General features: G+C 46.4%; 1 protein-coding gene across 1 annotated transcript in view; it reads right to left on the bottom strand.

Annotated features, from left to right (window-relative positions):
• The window catches only part of LOC139388131 (rho guanine nucleotide exchange factor TIAM1-like), a 182,737-nt gene that overhangs the window by 42,168 nt on the left and 119,886 nt on the right, over window positions 1-20,683 (bottom strand). Inside the window, exons 17-18 of the mRNA XM_071134712.1 lie at window positions 18,078-18,293; window positions 13,501-13,628 (exon numbers count right to left, since the gene is read on the bottom strand). Coding sequence (XP_070990813.1) covers window positions 13,501-13,628; window positions 18,078-18,293 — 344 coding nt within the window. The remainder of the gene's footprint in view (window positions 1-13,500; window positions 13,629-18,077; window positions 18,294-20,683) is intronic.

The raw sequence follows: 20,683 nt of genomic DNA, 5'->3' as shown, positions 1-20,683 counted from the left end.
AGAGAGAGGACAGGCAGAGAGAGAGAGGACAGACAGAGAGAGAGAGGACAGACAGAGAGAGAGAGGACAGACAGGGGGAGGACAGACAGAGAGAGAGGACAGGGGGAGAGAGGACAGACACAGAGAGAAAGGACAGACAGAGAGGGAGAGAGGACAGACGGAGAGAGAGAAGACAGACAGAGAAAGAGAGGACAGACAGGGGGAGGGAGGGCAGACGAAGAGAGAGAGGACAGACAGAGAAAGAGAGGACAGACAGAGAGAGAGGACAGACAGAGAGAGAGGACAGACAGAGAGAGAGGACAGACAGAGAAAGAGAGGACAGACAGAGAGATAGGACAGACAGAGAGAGAGGACAGACAGAGAGAGAGGACAGACAGGGGGAGAGAGGACAGACAGAGAGAGAGGACAGACAGAGAGAGAGGACAGACAGGGGGAGAGAGGACAGACAGAGAGAGAGGACAGACAGAGAGAGAGAGGACAGAGGGAACAGTGAAATGGATTGAGAGCCAAGTAAAAGCGAGACAGGCAAAGAGAAAGAAGGAGGGAGGCATTAGGTTACAGAGAATCAAATAGAGGCTTTAGGTTACAGAGAATCAAATAGAGGCTTTAGGTTACAGAGAATCAAATAGAGGCTCTAGGTTACAGAGAATCAAATAGAGGTTTTAGGTTACAGAGAATCAAATAGAGGCTTTAGGTTACAGAGAATCAAATAGAGGCTTTAGGTTACAGAGAATCAAATAGAGGCTTTAGGTTACAGAGAATCAAATAGAGGTTTTAGGTTACAGAGAATCAAATAGAGGCTTTAGGTTACAGAGAATCAAATAGAGGCTCTAGGTTACAGAGAATCAAATAGAGGCTTTAGGTTACAGAGAATCAAATAGAGGCTTTAGGTTACAGAGAATCAAATAGAGGCTTTAGGTTACAGAGAATCAAATAGAGGCTTTAGGTTACAGAGAATCAAATAGAGGCATTAGGTTACAGAGAATCAAATGGAGGCATTAGGTTACAGAGAATCAAATGGAGGCTTTAGGTTACAGAGAATCAAATGGAGGCTCTAGGTTACAGAGAATCAAATAGAGGCTCTAGGTTACAGAGAATCAAATAGAGGCTTTAGGTTACAGAGAATCAAATAGAGGTTTTAGGTTACAGAGAATCAAATAGAGGTTTTAGGTTACAGAGAATCAAAGTTACAGAGAATCAAATAGAGGCTTTAGGTTACAGAGAATCAAATAGAGGCTTTAGGTTACAGAGAGTCAAATAGAGGCTCTAGGTTACAGAAAATCAAATAGAGGCTTTAGGTTACAGAGAATCAAATAGAGGCTTTAGGTTACAGAGAATCAAATAGAGGCTTTAGGTTACAGAGAATCAAATAGAGGCTTTAGGTTACAGAGAATCAAATAGAGGCTTTAGGTTACAGAGAATCAAATAGAGGCTTTAGGTTACAGAGAATCAAATAGAGGCTTTAGGTTACAGAGAATCAAATAGAGGCTTTAGGTTACAGAGAATCAAATAGAGGCATTAGGTTACAGAGAATCAAATGGAGGCATTAGGTTACAGAGAATCAAATGGGGGCTTTAGGTTACAGAGAATCAAATAGAGGCTTTAGGTTACAGAGAATCAAATAGAGGCTCTAGGTTACAGAGAATCAAATAGAGGCTTTAGGTTACAGAGAATCAAATAGAGGTTTTAGGTTACAGAGAATCAAATAGAGGTTTTAGGTTACAGAGAATCAAAGTTACAGAGAATCAAATAGAGGCTTTAGGTTACAGAGAATCAAATAGAGGCTTTAGGTTACAGAGAGTCAAATAGAGGATCTAGGTTACAGAGAATCAAATAGAGGCTTTAGGTTACAGAGAATCAAATAGAGGCTTTAGGTTACAGAGAATCAAATAGAGGCTTTAGGTTACAGAGAATCAAATGGAGACATTAGGTTACAGAGAGTCAAATAGAGGCTCTAGGTTACAGAGAATCAAATGGAGGCTTTAGGTTACAGAGAGTCAAATAGAGGCTCTAGGTTACAGAGAATCAAATGGAGGCATTAGGTTACAGAGAATCAAATGGAGGTTTTAGGTTACAGAGAGTCAAATAGAGGCTCTAGGTTACAGAGAATCAAATAGAGGCTTTAGGTTACAGAGAGTCAAATAGAGGCTTTAGGTTACAGGGAATCAAATAGAGGCTCTAGGTTACAGAGAATCAAATAGAGGCTCTAGGTTACAGAGAATCAAATAGAGGTTTTAGGTTACAGAGAATCAAATAGAGGCTTTAGGTTACAGAGAATCAAATAGAGGCTTTAGGTTACAGAGAATCAAATAGAGGTTTTAGGTTACAGAGAATCAAATAGAGGCTTTAGGTTACAGAGAATCAAATGGAGGCATTAGGTTACAGAGAGTCAAATAGAGGCTTTAGGTTACAGAGAATCAAATAGAGGCATTAGGTTACAGAGAATCAAATAGAGGCTTTAGGTTACAGAGAGTCAAATAGAGGCTCTAGGTTACAGAGAATCAAATAGAGGCTCTAGACAACATAAGATATCTGGAATCCTGTACCGCCCAGATCTTTTCCCTACAAGCCAAAAAGCGCAGTCAATTACAAATACAACCAAATCAAATATTTGCCCTAATCCTTAAGTCCACTGTCTTCCTGTTCATGTTTTACATCTTATGCTTCCTCTGTTCGGCATCTTATTTTTCCTGTTTTTTTTCTCTCTCTCTCTTTTTTTTCTTCTTTGTCTCTGAATGAGCGAGAGAAGGGAAATCGTTGCCGTGGTAATGGACGTGACAGCCGTATCCAGGGACAACCGGATGGAGCACAGGCATCACCGCGGGGACCATGATCAGACCAGACATAATCTTAATTAGATAGTAATGCACGCACGTGCGCACACACACACACACACACACACACACACACACACACACACACACACACACGTCCACTCACTTGTCTGCAGATTGTCTTATCTAATTCTGTGTGTTAAGACAGACACACACAGAGTCTTAGGAGTCTTTTGTAGAACAGTACACTGTTTGGTTACCACCGTTTCCTGTTCCAGTGTGTTCTGAATGGGACTGTATTTTGGCCTTTACTACTACAGACCACAGAAATGTGTTAAATAAGCAGTTATAAATGGCAAAACTAAACAGTCCAAAAATAAACCATTAAGGAATTAAAGGTTTTGAAATGTCTGTCCTATATCTAGGAGACATAAGAAAGCTCAAAGAAATAGTATTGTTTTTTGACACATTGTCACGTGTGTTCCCTCTCTGACCTCTAGGTCACCTCGTTATGGAGCACACCTGTCACCCTCGTTATGCGTACACAGAGCATCAGCCGGGTTCGTCAGGTTTCTGCACCTCAGCGGAGGCGACCGGTCTGCTCCTGATCCCTGGGATCGTCCCTGTGGTTGGCGTCCTGCGGCTGGAGCCAAACGCCCCGGGGAGGGTGGTACTGTCACGTAATGCTCTCTCTCCGGCGCTCTAGGTCCCCATGCTCTCACGCCTCGGCAGGATCGACAGGTTCGCAGAGGTGACCGCTCCGCTCCTGATCCCCGGGATCAGTCATCTTGGTCGTTGTCCTGCGGCTAGAGCCGTGCGTCGGGGGGTGGGGTACTGTCACGTGTTCTCCCTCTCCGGCCTCTGGCTCACCAGGCTGCTCGTTATGGAGCACACCTGTCACCATAGTTACGCGCATTATGACTCCATCACCTCCTTGATTACCTGCCCTCTATATCTGTCACTCCCTTTGGTTCCTTCCCCAGGCGTTATTGTTTCTGTTTCTTGTCTGTGCGTTGTTCGTGTTTAGTATCATGTTCCGTGTATTTATTAAAACACTCCCTCCCTGAACTTGCTTCTCGACTCTCAGTTCCACATCGTTAACACACATATTTAACCGGTGTTTAATTTGAGCCAGATCCTGACCAAACACGTCTCAGATTTGACCGGACCCCAAGTACATCTTATGATTTATTAATTGTCACCCTGTTCGCACTGTAAACCTTCTAATAAAAGCCGTCAACATTAAAATCAAGACGCATCCTCGTTATTTCTAGAAAATCGGTCCATTAAGAAGTTCAGACTTGTGTAAACCTCATGCAGCTATACTCAAATATGTGGGCATGTATGTCACTCCCTTTGGTTCCTTCCCTCCTTCCTTCCCAGCATACTGCAACGACATCTAAAATGCTTTGAATTAAAACACATTGGAGAAAGCTGTCCATTTCACCACAATAGGTAGGCTACTTGACTGTGTTCCGGGACCTTCCGACCTCCCAATTTACAAAATAAGCACTGTATTTAACCCCTTATTTTTATTGGCAAAAACTACCGCCATGTTTTTTAAAATGTTTAAACGGTACCAAGTTCCAAAAATATCAAAACAACATGTAAAGAGTTGGTCTCATGTAAAGAGTTGGTCTCATGTAAAGTGTTGGTCTCATGTAAAGTGTTGGTCTCATGTAAAGTGTTGGTCTCATGTAAAGTGTTGGTCTCATGTAAAGAGTTGGTCTCATGTAAAGAGTTGGTCTCATGTAAAGTGTTGGTCTCATGTAAAGAGTTGGTCTCATGTAAAGTGTTGGTCTCATGTAAAGTGTTGGTCTCATGTAAAGTGTTGGTCTCATGTAAAGTGTTGGTCTCATGTAAAGAGTTGGTCTCATGTAAAGAGTTGGTCTCATGTAAAGTGTTGGTCTCATGTAAAGTGTTGGTCTCATGTAAAGAGTTGGTCTCATGTAAAGTGTTGGTCTCATGTAAAGTGTTGGTCTCATGTAAAGTGTTGGTCTCATGTAAAGTGTTGGTCTCATGTAAAGTGTTGGTCTCATGTAAAGTGTTGGTCTCATATAAAGTGTTGGTCTCATGTAAAGTGTTGGTCTCATGTAAAGAGTTGGTCTCATGTAAAGTGTTGGTCTCATGTTTCATGAGCTGAAATAAAAACATCCCAGAAATTTTTCCATACGCACAAAAAGCTTATTTCTCAAAAAATGTTGTTTACATCTGTCATGTATTGTCATGTTGTGTGTTTCTGTCCTTTCCCTTCACCCTGTCTCCCTCTGCTGGTCGTTGTTAGGTTACCTTTTCTCCCCCTCTTTCCCTCAGCTGTGCCTTGTCTCCTCCTAACTACCCATTCACCCCGTTTCCCACCTGTTCCCTTTTTCCCTCTGATTAGGTCCCTATATCTCTCTCTGTTTTTGTTCCTGTCCTTGTCGGATTCTTGTTTGTTGTGTTTCATGCCTGAGCCAGACTATCGTCATGTTTGCTGTAACCTTGTCCTGTCCTGTCGGAATCTGCCGGTCTGTCTGAGCCTACCACAGTTTGGTTATTAAAGAAGCTCTGTTTAAGTTAGTTCGCTTTTGGGTCCTCATTCACTCACCGTAACAGAAGAATCCGACCAAGAATGGACCCAGCGACTTCGGATCCTCTCCACTCAGCCGTCGAGATCCAGGGAGCGATGCTAGGCAGTCACGAGCAGGAATTGTCTGCTGCTCGACATGCCGTTGAGACCCTGGCCACCCAAGTCTCCAACCTCACAGAACAGGTTCACCATCTCCGCCTCGATCCACCGGCCACTTCCAGGGCTTTCGAATCTCCGGAGCCCAGAATCAATAACCCGCCGTGTTACTCTGGGGAGCCCACTGAATGCCGCTCGTTCCTCACCCAGTGTGATATTGTGTTTTCTCTCCAGCCCAACACTTACGCCAGGAGCACTGCTCGTGTCGCCTACGTCATATCTCTCCTTACTGGACGGGCTCGTGAGTGGGGCACGGCAATCTGGGAGGCAAGGGCTGAGTGTACTAACCAGTATCAGGACTTTAAGGAGGAGATGATACGGGTTTTTGATCGATCTGTTTTTGGGGAGGAGGCTTCCAGGGCCCTGTCTTCCCTATGTCAAGGCGATCGATCCATAACAGACTACTCTATTGAGTTTCGCACTCTTGCTGCCTCCAGTGGCTGGAACGAGCCGGCTTTGCTCGCTCGTCTTCTGGAGGGTCTCCGCGCAGAGGTAAAGGATGAGATTCTCTCCCGGGAGGTTCCTTCCAGCGTGGATTCCTTGATTGAACTCGCTATTCGCATTGAGCGACGGGTTGATCTTCGTCACCGAGCTCGTGGAAAGGAGCTCGCGTTCTCCGTTGCCCCCCTCTCCGCATCACTACCATCTTCCTCTGCCGGCTCGGGAGCTGAGCCTATGCAGCTGGGAGGTATCCGCATCTCGACTAAGGAGAGGGAACGGAGAATCACCAACCGCCTCTGTCTCTATTGCGGTTCTGCTGGTCATTTTGTCACTTCATGTCCAGTAAAAGCCAGAGCTCATCAGTAAGCGGAGGGCTACTGGTGAGCGCTACTACTCCTGTCTCTCCTTCAAGATCCTGCACTACCTTGTCGGTCCATCTACGCTGGACCGGTTCGTCAGCTTCCTGCAGTGCCTTAATAGACTCTGGGGCGGAGGGCTGTTTTATGGACGAGACCTGGGCTCGGGAACATGACATTCCTCTCAGACAGTTAAGGGAGTCCACGGCCTTGTTCGCCCTGGATGGTAGTCCTCTCCCCAGGATTCAGCGTGAGACGCTACCTTTAACCCTCACTGTTTCTGGTAATCATAGCGAAACCATTTCTTTTTTGATTTTTCGTTCACCTTTTACACCTGTTGTTTTGGGCCATCCCTGGCTAGTTTGTCATAATCCTTCCATTAATTGGTCTAGTAATTCTATCCTCTCCTGGAACGTCTCTTGTCATGTGAAATGTTTAATGTCTGCTATCCCTCCTGTTTCCTCTGTCTCTTCTTCACAGGAGGAGCCTGGTGATTTGACAGGGGTGCCGGAGGAATATCACGATCTGCGCACGGTGTTCAGTCGGTCCAGGGCCACCTCTCTTCCTCCACACCGGTCGTATGATTGTAGTATTGATCTCCTTCCGGGAACCACTCCCCCCCGGGGTAGACTATACTCTCTGTCGGCTCCCGAACGTAAGGCTCTCGAGGATTATTTGTCTGTAGCTCTTGACGCCGGTACCATAGTCCCCTCCTCCTCTCCCGCCGGAGCGGGGTTTTTTTTTGTCAAGAAGAAGGACGGGTCTCTGCGCCCCTGCATAGATTATCGAGGGCTGAATGACATAACAGTTAAGAATCGTTATCCGCTTCCTCTTATGTCTTCAGCCTTCGAGATCCTGCAGGGAGCCAGGTTTTTCACTAAGTTGGACCTTCGTAACGCTTACCATCTCGTGCGCATCAGGGAGGGGGACGAGTGGAAGACGGCGTTTAACACTCCGTTAGGGCACTTTGAATACCGGGTTCTTCCTTTCGGCCTCGCTAACGCTCCAGCTGTCTTTCAGGCATTAGTCAATGATGTCCTGAGAGACATGCTGAACATCTTTGTTTTCGTTTACCTTGACGATATCCTGATTTTTTCACCGTCACTCCAGATTCATCTTCAGCACGTTCGACGTGTCCTCCAGCGCCTTTTAGAGAATTGTCTTTTTGTGAAGGCTGAGAAGTGCACTTTTCATGCCTCCTCCGTCACATTTCTCGGTTCTGTTATTTCCGCTGAAGGCATTAAGATGGATCCCGCTAAGGTCCAAGCTGTCATTGATTGGCCCGCCCCTAAGTCACGCGTCGAGCTGCAGCGCTTTCTCGGCTTCGCGAACTTCTATCGTCGTTTCATCCGTAATTTCGGTCAGGTGGCAGCTCCTCTCACAGCCCTTACTTCTGTCAAGACGTGCTTTAAGTGGTCCGTTTCCGCCCAGGGAGCTTTTGATCTCCTCAAGAATCGTTTTACATCCGCTCCTATCCTTGTTACACCTGACGTCTCTAGACAGTTCGTTGTCGAGGTTGACGCGTCAGAGGTGGGCGTGGGAGCCATTCTTTCTCAGCGCTCCCTCTCTGACGACAAGGTCCACCCATGCGCGTATTTTTCTCATCGCCTGTCGCCGTCGGAACGTAACTATGATGTGGGAAACCGCGAACTGCTCGCCATCCGGTTAGCCCTAGGCGAATGGCGACAGTGGTTGGAGGGGGCGACCGTTCCTTTTGTCGTTTGGACTGACCATAGGAACCTTGAGTACATCCGTTCTGCCAAACGACTTAATGCGCGTCAGGCGCGTTGGGCGCTGTTTTTCGCTCGTTTCGAGTTCGTGATTTCTTATCGTCCGGGCTCTAAGAACACCAAGCCTGATGCTTTATCTCGTCTCTTCAGTTCTTCAGTAGCCTCCACTGACCCCGAGGGGATTCTCCCTGAGGGGCGTGTTGTCGGGTTGACTGTCTGGGGAATTGAGAGGCAGGTAAAGCAAGCGCTCACTCACACTCCGTCGCCGCGCGCTTGTCCTAGGAACCTTCTTTTCGTTCCCGTTCCTACTCGTCTGGCCGTTCTTCAGTGGGCTCACTCTGCCAAGTTAGCCGGCCACCCTGGCGTTCGGGGTACGCTTGCTTCCATTCGCCAGCGTTTTTGGTGGCCCACCCGGGAGCATGACACGCGTCGTTTCGTGGCTGCTTGTTCGGTCTGCGCGCAGACTAAGTCCGGTAACTCCCCTCCTGCCGGCCGTCTCAGGCCGCTTCCCATTCCCTCTCGACCGTGGTCTCACATCGCCTTAGATTTTGTCACCGGACTGCCTTCGTCAGCGGGGAAGACTGTTATTCTTACGGTTGTCGATAGGTTCTCTAAGGCGGCTCATTTCATTCCCCTTGCTAAGCTTCCTTCTGCTAAAGAGACGGCACAAATCATCATCGAGAATGTTTTCAGAATTCATGGCCTTCCGTCAGACGTCGTTTCGGACAGAGGTCCGCAATTCACGTCTCAATTTTGGAGGGAGTTTTGCCGTTTGATTGGGGCTTCCGTCAGTCTCTCTTCCGGCTTTCACCCCCAGTCTAACGGTCAAGCAGAACGGGCCAATCAGACTATTGGTCGCATCTTACGCAGTCTTTCTTTTCGCAACCCTGCGTCTTGGTCAGAACAGCTCCCCTGGGCAGAATACGCCCACAACTCGCTTCCTTCGTCTGCGACCGGGCTATCTCCTTTTCAGAGTAGCCTCGGGTACCAGCCTCCGCTGTTCTCATCTCAGTTCGCCGAGTCCAGCGTCCCCTCCGCTCAGGCTTTTGTCCAACGTTGCGAGCGCACCTGGAAGAGGGTCAGGTCTGCACTTTGCCGTTATAGGACGCAGACTGTGAGGGCTGCTAATAAGCGTAGAACTAAGAGTCCTAGATATTGTCGCGGTCAGAGAGTTTGGCTCTCCACTCAGAACCTTCCCCTTAAGACGGCTTCTCGCAAGTTGACCCCGCGGTTCATTGGTCCGTTCCGTATTTCTCGGGTCATTAATCCTGTCGCAGTTCGACTTCTTCTTCCGCGATATCTTCGTCGCGTCCACCCGGTCTTCCATGTCTCCTGTGTTAAGCCCGTTCTTCGCGCCCCCGCTCGTCTCCCCCCCCCCCCCCCCCCCATCCTTGTCGAGGGCGCACCCATCTACAGGGTCCGCAGGATTTTGGACATGCGTCCTCGGGGCCGTGGTCACCAGTACCTCGTTGATTGGGAGGGGTACGGTCCTGAGGAGAGGAGTTGGGTTCCCTCTCGGGACGTGCTGGACCGTGCGCTGATCGAGGATTTCCTCCGTTGCCGCCAGGTTTCCTCCTCGAGTGCGCCAGGAGGCGCTCGGTGAGTGGGGGGGTACTGTCATGTATTGTCATGTTGTGTGTTTCTGTCCTTTCCCTTCACCCTGTCTCCCTCTGCTGGTCGTTGTTAGGTTACCTTTTCTCCCCCTCTTTCCCTCAGCTGTGCCTTGTCTCCTCCTAACTACCCATTCACCCCGTTTCCCACCTGTTCCCTTTTTCCCTCTGATTAGGTCCCTATATCTCTCTCTGTTTTTGTTCCTGTCCTTGTCGGATTCTTGTTTGTTGTGTTTCATGCCTGAGCCAGACTATCGTCATGTTTGCTGTAACCTTGTCCTGTCCTGTCGGAATCTGCCGGTCTGTCTGAGCCTACCACAGTTTGGTTATTAAAGAAGCTCTGTTTAAGTTAGTTCGCTTTTGGGTCCTCATTCACTCACCGTAACAACATCCCCTGTTAGTGAACATTTCTCCTTTACCAAGATAATCCTTCCACCTGACAGGTGTGGCATATCAAGCTGATTAAACAGCATGATCATTACTTACACAGGTGCACCTTGTGCTGGGGACAGATCCTGCAGTCATGTGAAATCCACAGATTACGGGCTAATACATTTATTTAAATAGACTTATTTCGTAATATTGTCACGCCCTGACTATAGTTATCTCTGTTTTCTTTATTATTTTGGTTCGGTCAGGGTGTGACGAGGCTGGTTGGTTTAGTTTTTGTATTGTCTAGGTTTTTTTTTCGTATGCCTAGGGGATTTTGAAAGTCTAGGTATATATAAGTCTATGGTTGCCTGGATTGGTTCTTAATCAGAGGCAGCTGTTTATCGTTGTCTCTGATTGGGGACCATATTTAGGTAGCCATATTCCTTGGGTATTTTGTGGGTTCTTATTCTACGTTTAGTTGCCTGTCGGCACTAGCCATATTAGCGTCAGGGGTCGTTTTTGTTGTTTTGTATAGTTTGTTCAGTGTTCTTTCTTAAAGAAGTACACACGCTTAACACGCTGCGCCTTGGTCTCCTCGTTATGACGACCGTGACACATATGATCTGTAACGCTTTGAAATGGTCGCATGTTGCATTTATATTTTATGTTCAGTGTAGATTGACAAAAGGGTGCATCAATAGAATCTTAAGGACTTTAATTCTTGCATTTCGGGAATCAATGTGTGTGTGTGTGTGTCTCTCCCCCCCCCCGTTTGTCTCAGATTCTCCCATCAGCCACCCTGAGACAACCAATCAAACAACCTTTTCTCAAAAGGTCACCACTATCACACGAGACACACACTCAAAAGGGCTTTCCAGGTGACACGCGCGCATACACAGCTGCACGTACTTACGCACACACAGGTACACAAAGTACAGACACACACGACTCATGTTCCACTCTCTGGCACTTGAACAAAACCATCAAATGGCTGCCATTTTAACAAGATGTGAAAACACAGACCTGGCACCACTGTTTCATCCCTCTGGATTAGTAGTGAACGGCACACATTCAGGCACACAGACACTTTATAAAGCAAACGTATAATCCGGGGGAAAAACCACTAGGAAAAAATATATATAATAAATAATACAGGTAACGAGTGGAGGACAGAGGAGCCTCTTAAAGAAGAAGTTACAGGTCTGTGAGAGCCAGAAATCTTGCTTGTTTGTAGGTGACCAAATACTTATTTTCCACCATAATTTGCAAATTAAATTCATTAAAAATCCTACAATGTGATTTTCTGGACTTTTTTTTCTTCTCATTTTGTCTGTCATAATTGAAGTGTACCTATGACGAAAATTACAGGCCTCTCTCATCTTTTTAAGTGGGATAACTTGCACAATTGGTGGCTGACTAAATACTTTTTTGCCCCACTGTACATATATATAATTGAGTTAATAAAGCCTGGCCTCTTTTTTGTTTTCTTGAGTAAGGCAGCTCTAAAATGCAGGTGTTTCAACCTAGCTTAGTGCTTTCTGTGGTGGTGGTGGGGCAAGCCAGCAGAAAATACGGAGCATTGCGCCGTGATTGGCTCAGTGTTCTGTCACTCATGAGGACACTACGTCAACACCAAGTCTACGGGTAGAGCTAGAAAATTCTAGCCCCCTAGGGTGCTACCATAGAGTTACATTAGAAGTGCCATTCCAAAAAGGCTCAAGGTCATTGTCCACAGATAAAAACGACGTCAAATCACGTTATATCTACCGTAGCTTTGATTGGACTGATCATGTCAACATCATACGTTCAAAATCTGTTTTGAACGGTCAGCCAACTCTGGAATTTGGCCTCTTTCTAGAGCTACGACCTGAAGATCAATGAGGTCATCACGATTCAACCTTCTAATTTTTCTCGAGTTCCCAGTTGTCTTGAATGCACCATAAATCCAGAGAATGTCAGGCTTTGATGACAAAATTTGCCCTCAAGAAGGACCGCCGCACCACCTTCCTGTTCAAGTGAGCACAGCACAACAAGGTGAGTCCAAAGATGTATTGTATGCTGCTGCATAAATGATGTAATATACCAGGGAGATGTGTATACTGTAGCTAAGTAATACTACGTGTATGTGGTGTAGTAAGATGTTAGTAGCTCATGTGCCTCACCCTAATAATTTAGTCTATTTACCCCTCTTAATTTAGCCTACTGTTCTGACTTGCAGATGTAACCTATAGCCTGTTTTAGAGAAATGTAATCATTGAATATTGTCACGTTCTGACCATAGTTCTTTTGTGTTTTCCTTGTTTTAGTGTTGGTCAGGACGTGAGCTGGGTGGGCATTTTATGTTGGATGTCTAGTTTGTCTGTTTCTGTGTTTGGCCTGATATGGTTCTCAATCAGAGGCAGGTGTTAGTCGTTGTCTCTGATTGGGAACCATATTTAGGTAGCCTGTTTTGTCATTGTGGGTTGTGGGTGATTGTCTATGTCTAGTTGCATGTTAGCACTATGTTTCATTAGCAGTCACGGTCGTTTGTTGTTTTGTTAGCTTGTTCTGTTTACGTCGTGTTTTTCATCATTCAATAAAATAATGCATTCATACCACGCTGCGCTTTGGTCCGCTTCATACGACGAGCGTGACAAATATTGTAAGAGCTTTCAATGTCTGCTTATTTGCCCCCTTTATTTATCCTACGGTTCTGACTTGGTGTACAGGGAGAACACTGTAAGAATGACCCATGTTCTGAATTCTGTCGCTGTAAATTTCAAAAGTGCTAAACAAATAGTTAAATTCACTACATACGTCCATACGTACATAAGCCATTAATGAGCGAGCTCGGACGAACATACAGTAGTCAATAATGCTCATTAATGTCTTAATCAAAATTACGGATTGCCTCTTATCTGCTTGTTGTTCCCTTATGCCATAGTTTGTACATCTCAACCGTCAGTAGAAACCACATTTGTTTAAGCAAGCCAGCCATATCAGCTGTTTTTTTAAAGGCAGAAAATGAGGCTGAATGTACTGTTTGCCAACCAGACAAGGCTCCTCTGATAGCCAGGTGTAGCCGTGGTAAGATGTTGGGGACTGCTGTTGGGACAGCTTTATGTAGGCCCTAACAGTTTGTGGGCACCGTTTGTCAACGTTATAGTGCAATTAATGTATTGTTTAGTGTTGTGTTGTGCATTGGCTTTGCAGGTATGCATCCCACTTTTTATTTTTTCTGCCCCACAAAGATTTACAGGCTAAAATCACCTCTGGCCTAAGGTACTACTATCAATATCACAGGTCGACCTGTTGCTGTGCTGCAGTGCTCCAAGACTGATTGGCTGGTTTTAAATCATTCACCTCTACAAAAGGAGTGTTTTGGCTGCGGCGGGATGAGAGTCACAGGTGGCGTGTGTTTATATGCACCCTTTATTTATACTACAGTTCTGACTTGGTGTACAGGGGAGAACACAAAAGGAGTGTGTGTAATGCTGAAGTCCCAACTCTTACCTTCTGTCCTGGCTCAGTGTAGTCCGCCTGGTTGTCTCCTGAATTCTCCAGATCCAGAACTGACTCATCCTCTAAAGTATCATCTGGACTGACCACCGTCAACCCTGATACCTCATCCAGAATGTCCTCTAAAGGGAGAGAGGGGGAGAGAAAGGCTATAACACTGGAGTATTAATTTCTCAATTCTCAACCCTGATACCTCATCCAGAATGTCCTCTAAAGGGAGAGAGGGGGAGAGAGAGAGAGAGAGAGAGAGAATTTGTGGAAACAACAATAGTCGCAGTACTCTACAGGAGAACACAACCCACGGCGCATAACTCTCAACCCACAGTGACACAAACACACAAGGCGTTGGAGGCACAGTGTTAGCTGCGGTGCGGTGCCCCTGGAGCAGTTTACGGGTTAAGTACTTTGCTCAAGGGCACAACGGGCAGGAGATGGTATTTAGGATGGAGCTAACAGAGCTGTGATTCGAACCAGGAACTCTCCAGTTGTTTATTACTTCTCCAGGCTACCTGCCACCCCAGACTATATAAGATAGTCAAACCTGGTCCTGGGGACCTGAAAGGCCCTAGCACTAACACGCCTGCTTAACACGTCTGCTTAACACGCCTGCTTAACATGCTAAAGGCTTGTTGATTAGTGGTATCAGGTGTGTAGTCAACCCTTTGGGAACAGGATTGAGAAAACCCCATTCTACAGAATGGTCTGTGCATTATGAAGGTATTACTGTGTCTGACCTTCTGAAAGGGTTAGAAACGGACAGTTATGATGATAACTATTGTTCCCTGAAGAATGCGAACGAGGTATAACATACTATGGGGAGTCAACGACCAATCACATTTTTACCTGAAGAAAACTAAAACAAGCCAAAACGGGCCAATGACTACAGAGCCCGCCCTCGGAAGCCACCGCCTTCCTGGCTATAACACTGGAGCTCACATTAATTTCTTAATTCAGTACCGCTCTTCAGCGAGCCTAAACCCCTTGACGGCACGGGGCCAAAATATGTTATATCTTGTTCCCTCCTTCAGGCAGCAGTAGTTATATTCATAACTGTACGTTCCCTTTCAGTCGGTTACTCTGTCAAACATACTATGGACAGGTACTATCACGCCCCAAGCTGGCTCAGAGGGTACCAAACTAGGATGCCCACGGCAAAAAGGGTTGCATAAGCCCCCTTTTCCCCTAATACCCGAGAAGCCTGAACTGTCAAAGCCTGTCAACTGTCAAAGCCCCACATCGGGAACCAGAACCTGCTGCAACTTGGCTATGCCGCCACTGCAGCCCAAGACCCCATGGTTCCAAGAACAATACTCACCTTGTGAACCTTAAATATCAGAGCTCATACAAGGAACCGCAAGTACAAAACAACAGAACACCTGTCATGACTTGGTGTGCAAACGCGCTGCATGGCATCGACCAGAGTCGATGAACCTCATCAGCCCAAGGCTAAAACCCCACAGGGGAACTGCGGTACCCCAGACAAAACGCAGTCCATAGATCCTACCGGTTCAAAAAAAGGCTCACACAGTGACCCAAGGAATCGGAAAATGCCAGAACTCACACAAGGAACCACAAGTCCAAACAACAGGCATCTGCTGTGAGTGTGATAATGCACGCTGCCTAATACCTGCTCCAGGAACTGGCCATAAGAACACTATGAGCCACACTGGGAGCAGTTACATCCAAACAACAACCCAACTCACTGCAGCACAGATATCATCAGTCATCGTGCTTCTGAACAATGCCCAAAAAGCCACCACACCCCTAGTGGAGTGAGCATGCACACAACGCTGGGCAACGCTAGGCAACAACGGGCACTGCTATGCAACGCAGGGCAACTCCACAATCCAAGGAGAAAGACACTGCTTAGAAAGAGCCCTACCCTGAGCTGGATTAGCGAAACAGGACCAAAAAAAGCTGGTCATAAACCCCAGATATCCTTGATCCTGTCCATGTACATACGTAAAGCACTGGACACAGACAATGCATCCTCCATTGTTCACTGGAAGTAAACGGGGGGACAAGACCCTGGTGTAGAGACGTTCATCCCTTCACGACAAGATGGCTGCCATATAAAGCTTCAATATGGAAAAAGAAAGGCCCTGCTCAAAAATCTTTCAACATCAAAATGCCGCCAAAGAGTTGAAAGGGAGAAACTCCTTTAACTTCTCTAGGGTAGGGGGCAGCATTTGGAATTTTGGATGAAAAGCATGCCCAAATTATACTGCCTTCTACTCAGGCCCAGAAGATAGGATATGCATGTAATTAGTGTATTTGGATAGAAAACACTCTAAAGTTTCCAAAACTGTTAAAATAATGTTTGTGATTATAACAGAACTGATTTGGCAGTTGAAAACCTGTGAAAAATCCATTCAGGAAGTTGGATTTTTTTGTTTGTTGTAGTTTTCTATTCAATGCCATGACAGTATCCTTTGATTTATAACTCAAATTGCAGTTCCTATGCCTTCCACCAGATGTCAACAGTCTTTAGAAATGGTTTCAGCCTTGTATTCTTATAAATGAGGGAGTCTGAGGAGTCTGAATGAGTGGACCCTGCCGTGTCTCAGAGCTTTTTCATGCGCGCGACCGAGAGTGCATGTCAACAGTCTTTAGAAATGGTTTCAGCCTTGTATTCTTATAAATGAGGGAGTCTGAGGAGTCTGAATGAGTGGACCCTACTGATCCTTTCACGGTCCAAACCTACTGATCGTTTCACGGGCCAAACCTACAGATCCTTTCACGGTCCAAACCTACTGATCCTTTCACGGGCCAAACCTACAGATCCTTTCACGGTCCAAACCTACAGATCCTTTCACGGTCCAAACCTACTGATCCCATATCTGCGGCCAAATCCTCAGTTTCACTGACAATGCATTTTTTTTACAAGAATGTCTGACAAAAGCCGCTGTAGTTCGGCTACCTTCCACCGCAGATACGGAAGGCCGACTTAGGTGGACGAAGCTCACGCAAAAAAAACCCCAGATATCTCTAGCTTAAACTAACAGATTCAGATGAGGATTTTTCTTATTATGTTACTTATACTGAACAAAAATATCAAAACAACATGTAAAGTGTTGGTCTCATGTAAAGTGTTGGTCTCATGTAAAGTGTTGGTCTCATGTAAAGTGTTGGTCTCATGTAAAGTGTTGGTCTCATGTAAAGTGTTGGTCTCATGTAAAGTGTTGGTCTCATGTAAAGTGTTGGTCTCATGTTTCATGAGCTAAGATAAAAAGATCCCAGAAATGTTCCATACGCACAAAAAGCTAATTTCTAAAAAAATTTGTTTACATCCCTGTTAGTGAGCATTTCTCCTTTGCCAAGATAATCATTTCACCTGACAGGTGAGGCATAACAAGAAGCTGATTAAATAGCATGATCATCACACAGGTGCACCTTGCGCTGGGGACAATAAAAGGCCACTCTGCTCAGATTTGTCAAACAACACAATGTCACACCAGTTTTGAGGGAGCGTGCAGTTGGCATGCCGACTGCAGGAATGTCCACCAGGGCTGTTGACAGAGAATTTCATGTTAATATCTCTACTATAAGCCGCCTCCAACGTCATTTTAGAGAATTTGGCAGCACGTCCAACGGCCTCACAACCACAGACCACGTGTAACCACGCCAGCCCAGGACCTCCACATCCGGCTTCTTCACCTGCGGGATCGTCTGAGACCAGGCACCCGGACAGTTGATGAAACTGTGGGTTTGCAGAAATTAAGAATTTCTACACAAACTGTCAGAGAACCTCATCAGACTGCAATTCTGTCCATCTGCAGTTCGTCTGGGCAGATGGCAGACAGTGTGTATGGCGTTGTGTGGGCGAGCGGTTTGCTGATGTCATCGTTGTGAACAGAGTGCCCCATGGTGGCGGTGGGGTTATGGTATAGCTACAGACAACGAACACAATTGCATTTTATCAATTGCAATTTGAATGCACAGAGATGCCGTGATTAGATCCTCAGGCCCGTTGTCATGTCATTTATCATCAGCCATCACCTCATGTTTCAGCATGATAATGCACGGGCCCCATGTCACAAGGATCTGTACACAATTCCTGGAAGCTGAAAATGTCGCAGTGGCCTCAGGAGATATGTCACCACATTGAGCATGTTTGGGATGCTCTGAACTGACGTGTAAGACAGTGTGTTCCCGTTCCTGCCAATATTCAGCAACTTCACAGGAGTGGGACAACATTCCACAGGCCACAATCAACAGCCTGATGAACTCTATGTGAAAGAGATGCGTCACACTGCTTAAGGCAAATGGTGGTCACACTGTTTATATTTTTGTTCAGTGCAATATGTGTATGTGACTCCTGCAGGAATTGAACCCACAACATCGACATTGCGAGCCCCATGCTCTTGAAACGATTCAAAATGTTTTGCAGCGAAAAACGTCTGTTTACAACGGAGGGGGGCGGGGCGGGGGGGTGCAGGTAGATCCGTCTCCGTTTCGACATGTTTTCTTGTGTTTCCTGTTCCTGTTTTTGGTCCTGTTTGGTTTGTAGTGAATACACCCCTGAACTCGTTCAGTAATAATAAATACAACCATGTCTAGTTGCTACTCACCTTGGCTCTGGGAATAGATGTCTGTACAAATGTCGTATTCTGCTGTGTTGGAGCGTCGAGGGGGAAAAGGGCAGAGGTCGCGGGGGTCAAGGGTCGGCAGGGTGCTCACGCTCAGGGACAACGAGGGGCCGACTAACGCTGACCTCATATCCACCACGCCCAGAGCCGACGCCGGTTTACCATTTAGCAACAGGATCTCATCACCCACATGCAGGCCTGGAGGGGGGGAGAGAGAGAGAGACAGAGGTAGAGAGAGAGAGAGAGAGAGAGAGAGAGAGAGAGACAGAGAGGCAGATAGAGAGAGAGACAGAGAGACAGAGAGACAGATAGAGAGAGAGAGACAGAGAGAGACAGAGAGAGAGAGAGAGAGAGAACATTACACACAACATAATCACCAAATCTTAGAGACATCAGACATGATCTAACAAATCAAATCACATTAAAGTGTAATTGTCATTATTATTAAAGAGCAGTAGTAAATAACAATAGCGGGGCGAAATACAGACTCGATACCGAGTCAATGTGCGGGGGCACCGGTGTCGAGGTAATTGAGGTAAAATGTACATGTAGGTAGAGTTATTAAAGTGACTATGCATAGATAATAACAGAGTAGCAGAAGCGTAGAAGGGGGGAGGGGCAATGTAAATAGTCTGGGTAGCCATTTGATGTTCAGGAGTCTTATGGCTTCTTGGTCCTAGACTTGGCACTCTGGTACCGCTTGCCGTGCGGTAGCAGAGAGAACAGTCTATGACTGGGGTGGCTGGAGTCTTTGACAATATTTAGGGCCTTCCCTCTGACACCGCCTGGTATAGAGGTCCTGGATGGCAGGAAGCTTGGCCCCGGTGATGTACTGGGCCGTACGCACTACCCTCCGTAGTGCCTTGTGGTCAGAGGCCGAGCAGTTGCCATACCAAGCGGTGATGCAACCGGTCAGGATGCTCTCGATGGTGCAGCTGTAGAACCTTTTTAAGGATCTGAGGACCCATGACAAATCTTTTCAGTCTCCTGAGAGGGAATAGGTTTTGTCGTGCCCTCTTCATGACAGTCTTGGTGTGTTTGGACCATGATAGTTTGTTGGTGACCAAGTTACTTGAAGCTCTCAACCTGCTCCGCCGTCAATGAGAATGGGGGTGTACTCGTGTCCTCCATTTTTTCCTGCAGTCCACAATCATCTCCTTTACCTTGATTATCTTGAGGGAGAGGTTGTTGTCCTGGCAACACACCTCCTCCCCTATAGGCTGTCTCGTCGTTGTCGGTGATCAGGCCTCTACCACTGATGTCATAACATACTGTACAGACTGCTGACTGCTGACTGCTGACTGGAGGATCATAATAACGTCTGGAAAGAAGCGATCCCATTCCACTGATTCCACTCCAGTCATTACCACGAGCATGTTCTCCTCAATTAAGGTGCCACCAGCCTCCTGTGATACACACGCACACACACACACACACACACACACACACACACACACACACACACATAAACCCAAACACACACACACACACACACATAAACCCAAACGCACACACGCCAACTTTTAGAGAGAACTTGAGCTAACACACAACAGCATACACAGCACTCAGACCTGCAGTATGTGAATGGTTAATTCCAACATAAAGAACACGCAAAACAAAACTGACATATATCTTCACTTATATATCAACAACAACAACAGAAATCTATTTAACAAAACATTTATTTCACTATTGTTTGTTTCCTTCTCTCCCTCTCTCCAATCTTTTCCTTCTCTCCCTCTCTCCAACCTTTTGCCTCTCTCCCTCTCTCCAACCTTTTGCCTCTCTCCCTCTCTCCGACCTTTTCCCTCTCTCCCTCTCTCCTTTTCCTTCTTCCCTCTCTCCTTTTCCTTCTTCCCTCTCTCCTTTTCCCTCTCTCCCTCTCTCCTTTTCCCTCTCTCCCTCTCTCCTTTTCCTTCTTCCCTCTCTCCTTTTCCTTCTTCCCTCTCTCCTTTTCCCTCTCTCCCTCTCTCCTTTTCCCTCTCTCCCTCTCTCCTTTTCCTTCTTCCCTCTCTCCTTTTCCTTCTTCCCTCTCTCCTTTTCCCTCTCTCCCTCTCTCCTTTTCCTTCTTCCCTCTCTCCTTTTCCTTCTTCCCTCTCTCCTTTTCCCTCTCTCCCTCTCTCCTTTTCCTTCTTCCCTCTCTCCTTTTCCTTCTTCCCGCTCTCCTTTTCCTTCTTCCCTCTCTCCTTTTCCCTCTCTCTCTCTCTCCTTTTCCCTCTCTCCCTCTCTCCTTTTCCTTCTTCCCTCTCTCCTTTTCCTTCTTCCTTCTCTCCTTTTCCCTCTCTCCCTCTCTCCCTCTTTCCCTCTCTCCATCCTTTTCCTTCTTCCTTCTCTTCTTTCCCTCTCTCCCTCTCTCCTTTTCCTTCTTCCTTCTCTTCTTTCCCTCTCTCCCTCTCTCCTTTTCCCTCTTTCCCTCTCTCCATCCTTTTCCTTCTTCCTTCTCTTCTTTCCCTCTCTCCCTCTCTCCTTTTCCTTCTTCCCTCTCTCCTTTTCCTTCTTCCCTCTCTCCTTTTCCTTCTTCCCTCTCTCCTTTTCCCTCTCTCCCTCTCTCCTTTTCCCTCTCTCCCTCTCTCCTTTTCCTTCTTCCC

This window comes from Oncorhynchus clarkii, chromosome 29, assembly GCF_045791955.1.
Source record: "Oncorhynchus clarkii lewisi isolate Uvic-CL-2024 chromosome 29, UVic_Ocla_1.0, whole genome shotgun sequence".
Taxonomy (NCBI): domain Eukaryota; kingdom Metazoa; phylum Chordata; class Actinopteri; order Salmoniformes; family Salmonidae; genus Oncorhynchus; species Oncorhynchus clarkii.
This window is presented reverse-complemented; position numbering and strand designations above follow the sequence as displayed.